Below are 13784 nucleotides of genomic sequence, written 5' to 3' on the forward strand. Positions count from 1 at the left end.
CTCTTTGGTTGTGTTAGGGAGTTGGTGGAAAATAACCATGACAAGGAACAGAAAGGGAAAAGTTTTAAAGGATCTGGTGAGGAGAATAGGAAGGTTAGATGTGAGAATATCAAGGGATGGGGAAAACAATGTGGAGATGGATCCAACATTAAGCAATTGTTGGAGCTGGCTATAATTAATTCAACCCAGGAATGGAAGAATGGTTTTGAATCCCAGTAGAGGGATGTGGGGACAGTAATTGGAAACGCCATTGTAGAGGAGATTACAGGTGAAGTGATGGACATCATGAATGTCCTGTAGCTAAGATGTAATTTGTTTGCTTGCTTGCTTCAAATTTTAATTACTTTGTGCAGTTTCAGTTACTGTTCAAATGTAGTTGTCCCTGTCTTTTCTTTTTAGATTTGTTCCATTACAGATATGTACCTAACAAGTTAGGAAAAAGAAAGAAAAGTTGATCCATATCTTTTTCTCAAATTGAAGTTAGAGTAAGAAATTATGTGCAAGTAGCTTTACTTTATCTGAAATTCACCCTAAATTGCTTAAAGCACTGAGATTTAATGGTTGAATCAGTCTCTGATTATAATCACCCCGACCTTACATTTTCTATTGTAATCAACCTTGAAATTTACATTATGAAAGAACTGACATTTTAATCAACCTTTAACCCTGTTGGAAGCTATACTTTTGAAGCAGTGATACGATAAAAGAAAAGACAAACAATAAAATTCCAAGGAACAGTTCAGGATATTGAACTTGCCAAAGTTGAGAAACAATTTTCCACCTTTGCTCACATCTCTATACCTCATCTGTCTCCCTCACGAGGAAGCTGAGAAACCCTAACTAAATTGTCATTCTCAACAATGCAGGATTGTTTACAAGAGAAATTGAGCATACCCTTTTTCAATCATTGTTTTGTGTTTATAATATTATATTAATGTTGGCAAAAGGAGATGATGGTCTGAAGTTACTTGACATAAAAATGTTATCCAAATAGTTACAGAGCTCAACAAAACATTCATTTTTACCACTTTAGACCCATAGCTGGAACCATAATATCGACTGACCGATTGTATATGTCCTAGAGTTGGGGGAAAGCGAGAGGGAATCCAGGTTTATAATGTAAACATATTCAGACATCAATATGCAATTGAGATTAGGTTTTTTAGTAAATACAAAGACAGCAGCCCACTTCAACCTTTGAATTATAGCATTCAATTCACCTTAATTTCTTCCTATCAGCTATGTTTATGGACTACCCATTCAGATGAAGAAAATTTGCTTTTGGAGCCTACATACGTACCCTCCAAAACACAATAAATTAAATTCGAAGACGTATATAAAGTGTGTGAGTGCGGGAGATACAGCCACTAACGACAGGCAATGAAAGGAATAAAAGATGCCTTGATTATAAACGATTGTTACATCACCTAACAGCCAAGAACATGGCAACTCTTGTAATGTATCTCGGCAGTGTAAGCTACGTACAACCTTGAGATGGTTTGGATTATGTCTCTTCCAATTCTCTCCCTTTTATAATCTTGAATACCCTGTCTGTTTTTCCTGTTTGCACCCTCACATCTTCTGTATATTTTATTCTTCATTGAGCTTTGTTTTCAACTCTGCAACCCTTGAGCCTAAACACTTGCTCAAATGGCAACTGGGGCCAGATCATCCAAGCCATTGAAGCAACTTGGAGAGCTCCCTCCAGGAACAGCAAGAACCTTTCATCTTAAAGGTTTACCTTTCAGAAAGCGGGTATGTAGAATTCAAGCACTTTCAATCCACCTAAGAGGATTTCCATTTTCTTAAAAGTTCTTCATATACCCCATCCTTTTTTTCTCGGCTAAGGCTGTGTTTCAGCCTTGACAATGTGGCTGAGGTGACCTTGATTCCTTTCTCAATCATATCCTCAGCATGCTTAACTGCCTCAGGAAGCATGTTTGCATCACGAAGCCCATTAATCAGCAGATTTCCAGTCTCATCCAAATCAGAATCATAATTCTCTATCATGAATTTCCAAACTTTTACAGCCACATAAGGGTCCCCAATGTCAAGAAAAATCTTAACCGCCGCAATGCAATCTGTTTTACTTGGGAAAAACTCATTTTTAACCATCTCATTAAAAAGCACTGAAGCATCCTTCAACTTCCTATTCTTGATCAGGAAATGAAATAACACGTTATATGATTGCATATCTGGAAATGCCCCAGTGAAAACCATCTCATCCAACATTTTCTTCGCTGTATCTGTGTAATTCTTGGAACAGTACAACTCGATCATCAAATTATACATCTCTGTATCCGGCCTAATCCCAACTTTCTCCACCATTGCCTTCCAAATCAACTCAGCTCCCCTAACATTACCGACTTTCTGAAAATCCTCAAGGACATCCCTAAAAAACTTGATCCCTGGATAACACTTCCTCTGGAGCAGTATATCAATATACTTCAAAGCCTCATTAACCCCATCCTTCCCCTTAATCAAAGTACTCAAAAACGAATCATAAGCCGGTACATTAGCGGGATCCCACCCTACTTCAGCAACCATCTCATCGAAAGTAGTTTTAGCCAAACTAACATTTCCTTCTTTCTCCCACCCTTCTAGCAAGATAGCATAACTATCCAAATCCGGCCTAATCCTAGATTTAGCTACGCTCAGAAACTCCAAACCATCAATGGTTTTACCTTCCCTACAAATAGCACTAATCAAAGTATTCAAAGCAACGATATCTCTAACACAGCCGTACTGGTCCATAACTTCGAAAGTCAAAACAGCTTCCTTAACTTTATCAAAACTAACATAACTACTAAAAACGGAAGCGAAAGTAGCCAAAGAAACTAACCCTTCATTTTTCATGGACTTAACGGCGTCCCACATAGCATCAAAGAGACCGTTCTTACCCAACAAGTCTACGACGAGGTTCCAGGAATAAGGCGAATGGTGGTGTTGGAGTTGGTGGCCAGACCAACGGAAGAACTTGACGGCTTGGGAAGGGAAGGAGTAGGAGAATTTGAGGACGTTTTCGACGTCGAACTGGGTGATACGGAGGCCGGTGTCTTGAAGAAGAGTTTCGACGGCGGAGGAAGGGGTGGTGGAGATGATTTCGCAGAGGAGTCTGACTTTGGGGTTGAGGTTAGGGGCGGTTTGGTATGAAGGGAAATTTGGGGGTTTAGGGGGCGAAGAGGAGCGCTGGGAATGTGTTCTTTTCTTGTCTTTGCCCATTTCTCAGGGTGGAGCTTTCTGGCGGAATTTGAGGGGACGGCGTCGATCGGATTCCGAGATGGAAACCAGTGTGAAATTAGACAACAACAAAATTAAAAACTAAACTATATTACCACTATAATAGCGATTTCCCTATCATAGTAGAACTCTAAATGGATTAATCTATTTAATTCAATTTCAAATTTTATTTAAACTGGGTAAAAATAAATTATCCAGTAAATTTATAAATAAAAGAGTTAATTGCTTCAAACATCCCTCTGCTACTGCCTTTGTTTTAAATTGATTCCTAAATTTCAAAACATTATTACATCTCTAAATTATGAATGTTACTTAAATTAAGTCCTCTAATTATTAAAGAAATAAAAAAATTGTACACTTGTTGATCCTTTTAGGCCGCTCTTATGTAATACACAACAATAATTAAAATTTGACAAATACATTGATTTTTAAAATTTATACATGAAAATATTATTTTAGTAGAGAATTTAATAGCGATACAATCACACAAATCACATTCATCAATCATTTAATATACGAGCTAATTACCTATTCAATCACACACCACAAATTTTACTTTTCGTTATTATATTTTAACTTGGGTTTGTCTAATTAATTTTGAATCACCGGTGTCTTTTTCTTTTCATTCTTCCTTTGCCTTCTCCTTGGAGCATCGAGACATCTTAATTTTACCACATTATTTTCACTACAAATAGTGCATGAGTACTTACATGAGCTAGTGAAGATGTCCTTTATAGTCCTAGTCCTGCAGGTATCCTTTTCTCCATCTGTACCCAACTTCCCATTCATGGAATACTTGGTGCGTTTCCTATGAGCTGCCACGAGACGGTCTTCCTTCTTGTTGACATCACCCTTCCTTACTCGACTTATTGGCGGAGGTCGAAGAACACCCTGCAAATCATTGACGCAAAACAGGGCATTCTTCGATAGGCGAGGAGGAGGGGGTAAATCTAGCGTGGCACATCTAACACCGATGCTGGTTTCTTCACATGACAGTTTTGTGACGCCGGGTTTGAGCTCCCATGAAAAGGGTATATTGAGACTCATTTTCTTTTGTTGTAGTTGGAATATTGGTCCTCTTGAGACCAAAACTGTGATTTTTTAAGGCTCTCAAAAGCTGGTATTCCTTCGAGTGTTAGTTCCGAAATTAATTAACGAGATTAGAGACAAAATTTGCATGTTACGGGAAAGAAGCCTAAGTGGCTTTAACGGTGGTTTACATCAGGAAGAAACGTAGAAAAGCTGTTAATGAAAGTTGGCTAACTAACAAACTTGGAGTGGCCACCTTCGGGGAAGTTAAATGTTAATGTCATCCCTCCCCTCATGTACTTATGACGTATATATAAATGCAATTGATAGGCCACCTTCGACCGATCTGCATGACAGCAACAGTCCCTCTAACACTGCCACTTCTGCCTTAACCGTTCTTACTATACTGATTAATTTGTTTTTCTATATACATTTTAAGGAGAGGCGAAACATATAAATTATCGCTAAATCAGTAACTTGTACTTTTTAATAACAATATTTTTAGTAAAGATAGAAATAAGTTTACTTTTTTAATAATTTTGTATTAATCATTTTCTTTTAGCAGGGATGGTTCAAATCCTACATCATCTAATATAAAAATAATATTTTAAAAAATTAATTTTCGAATTAATTTTAATTGTTTTTTTTCAAAAGTACCCTAAAAATCAACTTGAGCGTAACCACACAGAGGAATTATTTTAATGCAATATTTAAAATAAAATATGTCTTACGTAATAATAAAGATAACCCAAATTAAATATTTTAAATATCAAGCTCAGAATAAATATAGAATAACTTTAACTTTTAAATGTAAAAATCATTAAAAATAAAAAGAAAAACTATAATTGAAAACAAAACAAAAACCTAACGCATCGAAGCATTAACCTTATTAGGGAAAGTTTATTTTTTAATGTAAAATATAGATAATTTGAGTTATTGGAAACACATTTTAATACTCGATCAATGATGATGATGGGACACTATATCATAACAAAGCCCATCGCACATGGACTTGGATATCTACACGATGGATCCACTATTATTAAACATTTTGTAGGCATTGAATCATAAGTATGTTGGGTTGGGTTAGATTAGGTTGAGTCATACTTATATATGACATTAATATATTTTAACTTTTGCCTGAGCTCGGTCTGACTCAGAACATAAATTCTAATTTTTACTCAAAATCATTAATATTTATAACGTCTAAGTTAAGATGTTTTAGATTCACTTTTATAATTGATTAAAATTTTAAAATATTTATATTATTTTAAATTTTATATTTAAAAATTTTATATATTTTTCTTGATTAAAATTTTAAATATAAGCAACTTAAATTTTTATTGTTTACATTATATATTTCATTGTTATTTGTTATAAATTACCTAATGTATACAAATAAAATAACATTATTTATTACAAACTTAAAAATGAGTCGAATCAAATTATTTATGAATCTTGAATGTTTAAATTAATTTAGCCCAAATTTTAAATAGGTCTTTTTTTTTTTTTTTGTTTGTTTAAATTCACTTTTCAAGTTTGATATTTTTGCATAAACTTTCTAAAATTTACAACAAATCTTTAAATTTAGACGGATAGGCGAACTCGGTTGAAATCGAATAGAAGGCATAAATGGTAGTTATTTTTACTTACAAAACTCTTCCATGTTTACATGGTATTTTATTATTAGGAATATGGATAAGTGTTATATTTTGGAAGTTATATTTTCAAAAAGAAAAATTAAGATAAAAAGGATAGGAAACCGTAGAGAGATGATTCCACAATATCTTAAAAAATCTTAGGAGAAACCGTAGAGCATTAGTTCCTGAATCAAAGTAGGGGACAATATGAATAAGAGCTGTAAGATGCCTTAGGATAATGCTAAACCTACCATGGAAAGTGGAACCACAAGACCAGGCCTACTCTGTTACACTTGATGCCTTTAGGTCTTTTTTCTTTTCCGTTCCTACGTTTATAAAAGAAAAACCGAAACTAATGTTAGAATTAGGATAAGAACTATAGGTAACCAACTTCGAAGAATATGTCTAAAAAAAGTCTGAATTTCGAAGGTTTCAAAAGCTATTTAATCTAAGCTTTAACTGCACCTATTAGATAAACAGATTCCTCTGCTCTTTCTGGTTCATCTTAGTATACAGACCTGCCTCAACAATCTTTACAATTTTGCTTGTTGGGGGATGTTCTTTTCTATGGAAGAACATTAGAGACATCTTCAATTCTGCAGCCTCATCTAATTCTTATACGATCATCAGATTTAGATTGCAAATTTGACAGAGTACCCAATGTATTAGTTGACAATTTAGGAATGGCTGAATAATATGCACAATGCATTTTATTTTATACGCTTTTGTGATGGTAACCAGCTCCTTAAATCCAAATTTGGTGGTGTTTCAAGCCCTAATCACAAAAACAAGACATGGTTGAGGCCTGTGGGTTACGCACACCACTACATTTTTAATTCCTTGCTTCTGAATTTTTCATGTGTGTGAGTGTTTGTTGGATATGGATACATGAGCCATGTATATATTGGATTTTTTTTCCGGATAGTTCTGGCAATAAAAAAAACAAAAAAAAAATCTTTTAGGACAGTATCCGGGTTACTTAGCTTATGACAAATAGCGAAAAATTGTAGGAAAGTATATTTATTTGTTAGCAACCCTGGTGCCTGGTTTAAAGGTGGCTTTATTTCCTTACTAGAAGTCTGTTGCCAAGAGATGAATAAGTATCCTGTCTTTCAGGTTTTGCTGTAAAAAGTTGTTTTAACAGTTTCCTATTCTACTGTGGGGACATTGATGGAGAAGTTAAGTTCATCTCAGTAAACGGGTGAAACAGACTTGGTAAAATCTGCACAAAAATAAATGGATTTTCTCACAATAGAAGGAAATATAAATAAATAAAAAAAGGTGCGTTGCAAAAGACTGTATGTAGTAAACTTCTGTCTGATCGACCTTTTGTCTCACTGACAAAACCAACATTTATATACTCTTCATATCTCATCTACCAAAGGTGTTATTCTAATGTTTGTATTCGTATTGTATGGTTGTTTTCTATGAATAGTTATTGTTTGAGACACAGTAGAATTGCAGTCATGAGACAGTAAAGGATCAGGCTTGGTTAGGTTATTGGAGAAAATGAGTTTTGAGGGAAAGCTTTTATAATCATGGAGGCCTAATAAATTTTGATAACATTAAATATTTTCCAGATTAAGAATTGTCTTTGTGATGAGAACTGACTGGAGGTTCCAAGCAGAAAGGAATGTGTAAATCAAATGTAACATGATTATGTGCAGGTTATTGTGGGAATTGCAGTCTCTATGTTCTATATCCGCAATCACAGATGAAATGAATATTTGATCCTTATCATCTGCAGGGCACTGTTGTATATAGATTGTAGGGTAGTTGCCAACTTGCAAAGTGATGAAATTTTCATGGAAAGTCACATCCAGGTTTTGCTTGAAACTTTGTTGGAAAAGTAACATTTTACTGTGGTTGCTGAGTGGCAAACTTTGGCACAACAGTTTACTTGTGAGTTGCTTTCTTTCTTCTTGACCTTAAAAGATGGACCCATTCTTGCCATTTTTTAAATTAAATAAATTTCATGTTCTAAGAACCTTCTGAATTATTTAAACTCTTAAGATACATAAATATTTTCAAGAGCATAATTACAAGTAACCAATAGAACTACTGTGTTGCCAAAACAAGTCGTACCAGACATTGCATGTAAAGCTGAAAATCAAAATTTTTGAAGTTTCAAACCACAATTTTAGACAAACTGCGTTTAATCTCTAATTTCTAGGAACAAAGCATGGCTAGAAAGTACAAATTACAAAATGTAAAAAAGGATAAACATAATAATATTGCTTTCATAATTAATTGTTCCATGTTTGTCAATAGATATAAAAATCCATGCTTCCATTTCTCCGTTCTTCTCCTCCCACAACCTAGTGAAGTGGGATTCAAGAAGCAGGCAGAGAGGAAGACTGGACAAGGGCTGAACCAAGGAGGTTATTGCAAAGACTAGCACCTTCATGTGTCTTGTTGTGCTCCGCTGTTGGACTGCTTCCCGCACTGCTATTAGAAAGAGAACCTAAGGAAGTCTTTTGTAAGACACCGGTAGGAGATGATCCCAACCGAGGACTACTATCCCAGCCCTCTGTCATGAGGTTAAGTGCCGATGAGCTCTTACACTCACCTGTGCTGCTGTTAGTACTGTGCAATACCTCTCCAAGAGGACCACCCAAGGATGCTTCCCAAGAGATAGGAATCCAATTTGCTTGCCTCTGGTTTGAGTCATTAATAACACTGCCCACACCCAATCCCATGTGTATGGGATCAAACTCACGTGACAATCTGAGAGGGGATAGTGTTACTTTATCATTGTTAGTAGAGGAAGTAAAAGAAATGTAATCAGAGGCAGCCATGGGTACTGATATAGAGAGTTGGGTCCTATCTGATTGAACATCAATTTCTGGCCAGGAAATGGCTGAACGATCAGACTGGGTTTTAGAACACTCGTCCATGAACTGGCGAAGGGAATGCTGAGATTCAGTTTCTTGACTAGTAAAGTTTCTGCACTTAATCAAGGCAGAACTTTTATGAGAAGGGTTAAGGAGTGAGTCAGAGGAAACAACTCCAAACTCAGTTCTGGAGTGATGTTCATATGAGCTCTGCTGCTTTGGGATCAAGAAAGGGTTTTCTTTTGATTTTAAGTCACCGATCAGGGATGTCATGGTGAGTCCTGGTGCAGTATCACCCACTGTGTCTTTACTCAGAAGCAACCTGAAAGATCAGCAATCATCAATGGAATTAGAATCCATTAATGACAAGTTTTTAAGTTACAGGGTATTGAACAACCTGTAGAAAGAACCTTCCCTAATAGTAACTAGTAAGACCGGTCACTGTCAAGGATAGCAGAAGATAAGTAGATTCTACAATTATTATTAATTTTATATAGCCAAAGCGATAAGAAGATATGGGCAGAAGGCAGGCACCCTACCATGCCAGGATAAATGCTATAACGGTTTAGCTGAAAGATCCACAATCATCAACGGAATTAGAATCCATTAAATGGCAAGTTTTTAAGTAACAGGGTATTAAACAACCTGTTGAAAGAACCTTCCCTATAGCTTACAAACAAGTACGGAAGCAATGGTGAGGGGATAATTCTGTCACCTGTTCAGTGTAGCTGCCGCAGAAAGATTAGATGCAGTAGCAGGCTGCGAATGCTTGAACTGCTGTTGTGCAATGGCGAGGCTGTTGGATTCGCCGCTGCCACCGGTTGGCCCTACCACTGATGCTGAAGAGGAGACAGTAGGCATCAGTTCGGTGGTGGCGATGGCTGCAGCGGAATGGCCGGATTGGCCTTCCACAGGCTTTCTTGAACGATGGCGTCCCCTGTTCATATGCCGCTCGCAGTACTTCTGGTCGGCAACCGCATCTCTTGAACACCGCCATTTTTTTCCATCTGTTCTACGACACCGCCCTGGCTCTGGGTCAGTGTTATTCGAGAACCCAAGATGAAAAGCCCCCCAACCCACTGTTTGAACATCATTAAAAAAAGGTCAATAAATTTCAAATTGTAACTTCAAAACAAAAAATTCCAGAAATATTAAAGTGGAAGATGCAGGCTTAAGCATGCATGCCAAGGCCCTATCTGTTAGCTCTTCTGTGTTTGATATAGCTTTGAGCTTTCAGGTTTACCATTTATTCTTTTTTCTTTTGGAAAAAAAAATATACACACTATTTTACTTTAAAAAAGGCAGGGTAGAAGTTGCCTTGTCGGACATGGGACCAAAACAAATGTGGCAATGAGCTATAGTTGAAATTTGAAATGTCCTGACAGTGATGCTTGATTCAAACAGATTATGCAATCAAGTAGCGCGCGTGTGGTGCACTGTTTTGGCTTAGTTGAACAGTGTTTCTCTCTATCAAGGGTGGAAATTAAAAAAAAAAAAAGAAGGGGAAACAAAAAAGACAATGAAAACCCCAGAAAGTACTTCTTTGCCAATAAGAACAGAAAGTAAAGTGCAGCACTAACTCGTGCCTCCCCTCCCCTCCCCCCTTCCCATTCCCAAATCTTTATGAGAGAGGAAGAGAGGAAGGTCTGTTTGCTTCTACTTTTGCATCAAGCATGGAAATTATATTGACATTATAGAAAAGTTCTTAGAAAAACGTTTCCTTTTTGAAGAGACAACTTACATGTATTGGGTCTGAGGAGTCCACCGGAGAACAAAGAGAAATTAGCAGAATCAAGGGATTTTCTTATAGGAATGAGAAGATTAGACGGGATAGGCACATTTGAAGTTATGTATTTGTAGATCAAAGCCTGGTGTTCCAGCTCCATCCATTGAGATGGGGTGAATGGTCCTCTACCTCCTGCTAACACCCCCCCATGCATGTTTGCACCATTAAATCCTCCAGTGTTGTAGCCTGTTGTACAAATCCAGGAAGAAAATAAGTGAAGGTTAAGCAAAACATATTGAAACAAAAATAAAATAAAATAAAATAAAAATGAAGGCAGAAAAGCCAGAATTTCAAGGTTTTCAAAGCAGTACAATGGGAACAGGTAAGAACCCAAAAACAATCAAGGATGAACCTTTTTGGGTTTCTTCTTTTGTTCTCATAATCACTGTTTGATTTATTACCAAAACTATTTTTCTCATAGAACAGGCAGATGAAAATAAAAATAGAGAACCTCACTTTTTTTTTATTTATTGACAAGACTTAAAACAAAGACCTCTCACAGACTTTCATGAAAAGACCCTTCACCAGAACCATGGAATCAAACAAGAAAAACAAGAGAAAGCATGTCTAGTCTTTGCTACAAGTCACAAGAATATGCACCAGCCAAGAGGGCAAAACCATTTTACTTCCTTTTCCGTAATTTCCTCAAATGATGATGAATAGGGTAATGATGTTAGAATCTTAGCGTTGCTGTCAACATATATACATGTGTATATATATAGTGATATACCTGTGTTTCTAGTGTAAGCAGGTGATGTGAGTTGAAAGTAAGGGAATGCGACACTTTGAGAGGCTGTATCAACGGAAAGAGCTTCTGATTTGGGAGCAGAAAAGCTCAGCATTTGTTGTTGCTGGTGTTGACCGTCAGAGAAGATAGAGGAATTGGATCTAAGTAAAGTATTTCTGTGGTTGAGCAACGCTGCCTTGGAGGTCGAAAAATCATCAAATTTGGCCAGTTTCGAACTCCTCCAGTCGTCCTCATTATTACCGGATCTCTCTTGCTTGAGGAACCCGGAACCGTACCATTTCTGCTTTGCCTCAGGATCTGCAGCAAGACTAGTAAAACCAGCAGTCGTCGTAGTAGTAGTAGTAGTAGTAGTGGTTGCAGTATCTGAACCCACAAACCCTTCCAAACCCACCACCCCAAAATCCATTTAGAAAGACACACCCCGCCCCCCTCAATCCAACCTACAACACAAACTCAAGATTCAAGAAATGAAGCATTGGGTTATTATTAATACTCAAGACAGGAGCTTGTGAGGTGCAAAGATGCTCATTTCAAGTGTTTGGTTCATAGGTATTATGGTTTAAGCGTTAGCTCAAACTCAAAACCAGACTAGTTTTCGTTTAAAGAGTTGATGTTTAAAGGGAATAAAGACAAAATAATTGGAGACAGAGAAAGAGAGAGAGAGATAAAGTAAGCGAGGCAAGGCGAAAACTAAGCGGACAAAGCTAGTCCTAAACACCACTGTCTCTCTCTATATATCTTTAGACATAATAAGGAGAGCAAAAAAAGAAAAACATCTGCTTTTATTTATTAGTGATAAGAAAACCTGAGGAGTAAGGTTACTCCTATTATTGTTGAAGCAAATTAAAGATAATTCTTTTTTCACACCTTAAATATCTAAGCCTAAAAAATAAAGTTTACCACCTAAGTTGCCTTAATAATTTTCTCACTAGTGGAATTATCCTTGAAAAGTTTCAGACAGTAAAGTGATTTCTTCTTATGACAGATAAAAGGAAGGGTTTATCGGTAATTTTGAAACCATCCATATGCAGAAGTTTGAGTTTTTTATAGTACTTGGTGCTTGCTTTTTTTCATATGTTATTTAGATGGTTGAAGTAGAAGAAAATTGCAGAAAATGTAATTTATTCAAAAAAGAAGTTTGCCTTGCAAAGTCCGCTAGCGGTTTCCATTCGCCATTCTCTCTCTTCATAAAGTTAAAAGGCCAAGATGTGGTGGGCTGCATGAACTCATTCACTTAATATGCAATGCCACGTGACAGTCGCCACAAATAAAATTCCCCCCTCAGCCTCAATTCTCTTCTCCGGACATCCCTTCCTAAATTTCTACAAAATTCTAACCACAGCCTCTTTCATGAAAATTTTAAAACATGCTTCAATTCTAGCACCGCAAAATACTTTTATTATTTCAATATGTAGAATTTCAATCCTAAGCGCGTATGTTGAAAGGTTTTAAGAAAGTGGTTTTTATTTTATTTTAAAAAATTAAATTATTTATATAAATCTATTAATATTATTATAAATTTGGCTTTTTTATAATTAAATTTATGTTTGTTTAATTTGAAACGTAACTTCATATAATTTATTGTATGAATATAATTTATGATTTAGTTAGTTATTAGGATATTTTTTATATTTTTATATAAAATTAATAAAAGTCAATTCAACTTGAACTTAAAATTTTGAAATTCATCATTTTGATTAAAGATAGTAATTGAGTGGGACAAGAGCGGATATTGTTAAATTCATCACCACTTTATAATTGATACACCTTGCTCCAATCACCCCACCACCCTATTATAGATGTATAATCTTAAAATCACTATCATCTCTATTGATGATAAACTCTACCACTTCTATGGATGTTAGATGCATCCATCCCTATCCCACTTCGCTCTATTTCAATTTAATTTTTGCTACTTATTTTCTTATAATTTTTAAACATTTTAAAAACAAGTGAATATTTAAACACAATTATTCAACAAATAATTAAACATAAAATATATGATTTTTTCTTAACACGTTATTACATTTTTACTCTTTTAATAATTAATATATATAAAACAAAATGGCAACTTCATATAGTGCAAACAACTAATAACAACTCCATATCCATTGTTAAAAAAAATTTCTCAACATCTGAGACGAATTAGCGTAAAATTAATCGAGATTCTTACATATTTTTTATATAATTTCCTTTTACTAACATAATTTAGTTATATTTAACACCGAAGCGGAAGTATGCATAACATATCCAAAAGGCAGTAAATTAAAATATTTGCACCAAAAAAGACCATACATAAAGAATATGTTAATGTTATGTTTGGAAATAAATAGCAAAAGAAACCCAAAACTTCTAAAATCCATGATTGAGCATCTCTAATCTTATACCTATAACATGTTGCATCACTTCAGGAAAAACACACTTTGTACTTCATCCCAAACATAGACAAGACAGCCTCTTAATTCGACGTTAAACCTTTGATGTTCTTCATATCGTAAAAAAGGGTG

General features: G+C 35.6%; 2 protein-coding genes across 2 annotated transcripts; both read right to left on the minus strand.

Annotated features, from left to right (window-relative positions):
- Nucleotides 1–1111: 1111 nt before the first annotated feature.
- LOC108450638 (pentatricopeptide repeat-containing protein At1g77360, mitochondrial-like) lies at nucleotides 1112–3695 on the minus strand. The gene has a single exon (XM_017748355.2). It carries the CDS (start codon nucleotides 3220–3222, stop codon nucleotides 1786–1788), a length of 1437 nt encoding a protein of 478 aa, XP_017603844.1. The 5' UTR covers nucleotides 3223–3695; the 3' UTR covers nucleotides 1112–1785.
- Nucleotides 3696–7905: 4210 nt separating this feature from the next.
- On the minus strand, nucleotides 7906–12051 carry LOC108453663 (growth-regulating factor 1-like). The gene is made up of 4 exons (XM_017751909.2): nucleotides 11260–12051; nucleotides 10485–10715; nucleotides 9459–9822; nucleotides 7906–9065 (listed from the first exon to the last, which is right to left on the minus strand). Exons 1-4 carry the CDS (start codon nucleotides 11681–11683, stop codon nucleotides 8243–8245), a joined length of 1842 nt encoding a protein of 613 aa, XP_017607398.1. The 5' UTR covers nucleotides 11684–12051; the 3' UTR covers nucleotides 7906–8242.
- Between the last annotated feature and the right edge of the window lie 1733 nt (nucleotides 12052–13784).

This window comes from Gossypium arboreum, chromosome 5, assembly GCF_025698485.1.
Source record: "Gossypium arboreum isolate Shixiya-1 chromosome 5, ASM2569848v2, whole genome shotgun sequence".
NCBI classification, from domain to species: domain Eukaryota; kingdom Viridiplantae; phylum Streptophyta; class Magnoliopsida; order Malvales; family Malvaceae; genus Gossypium; species Gossypium arboreum.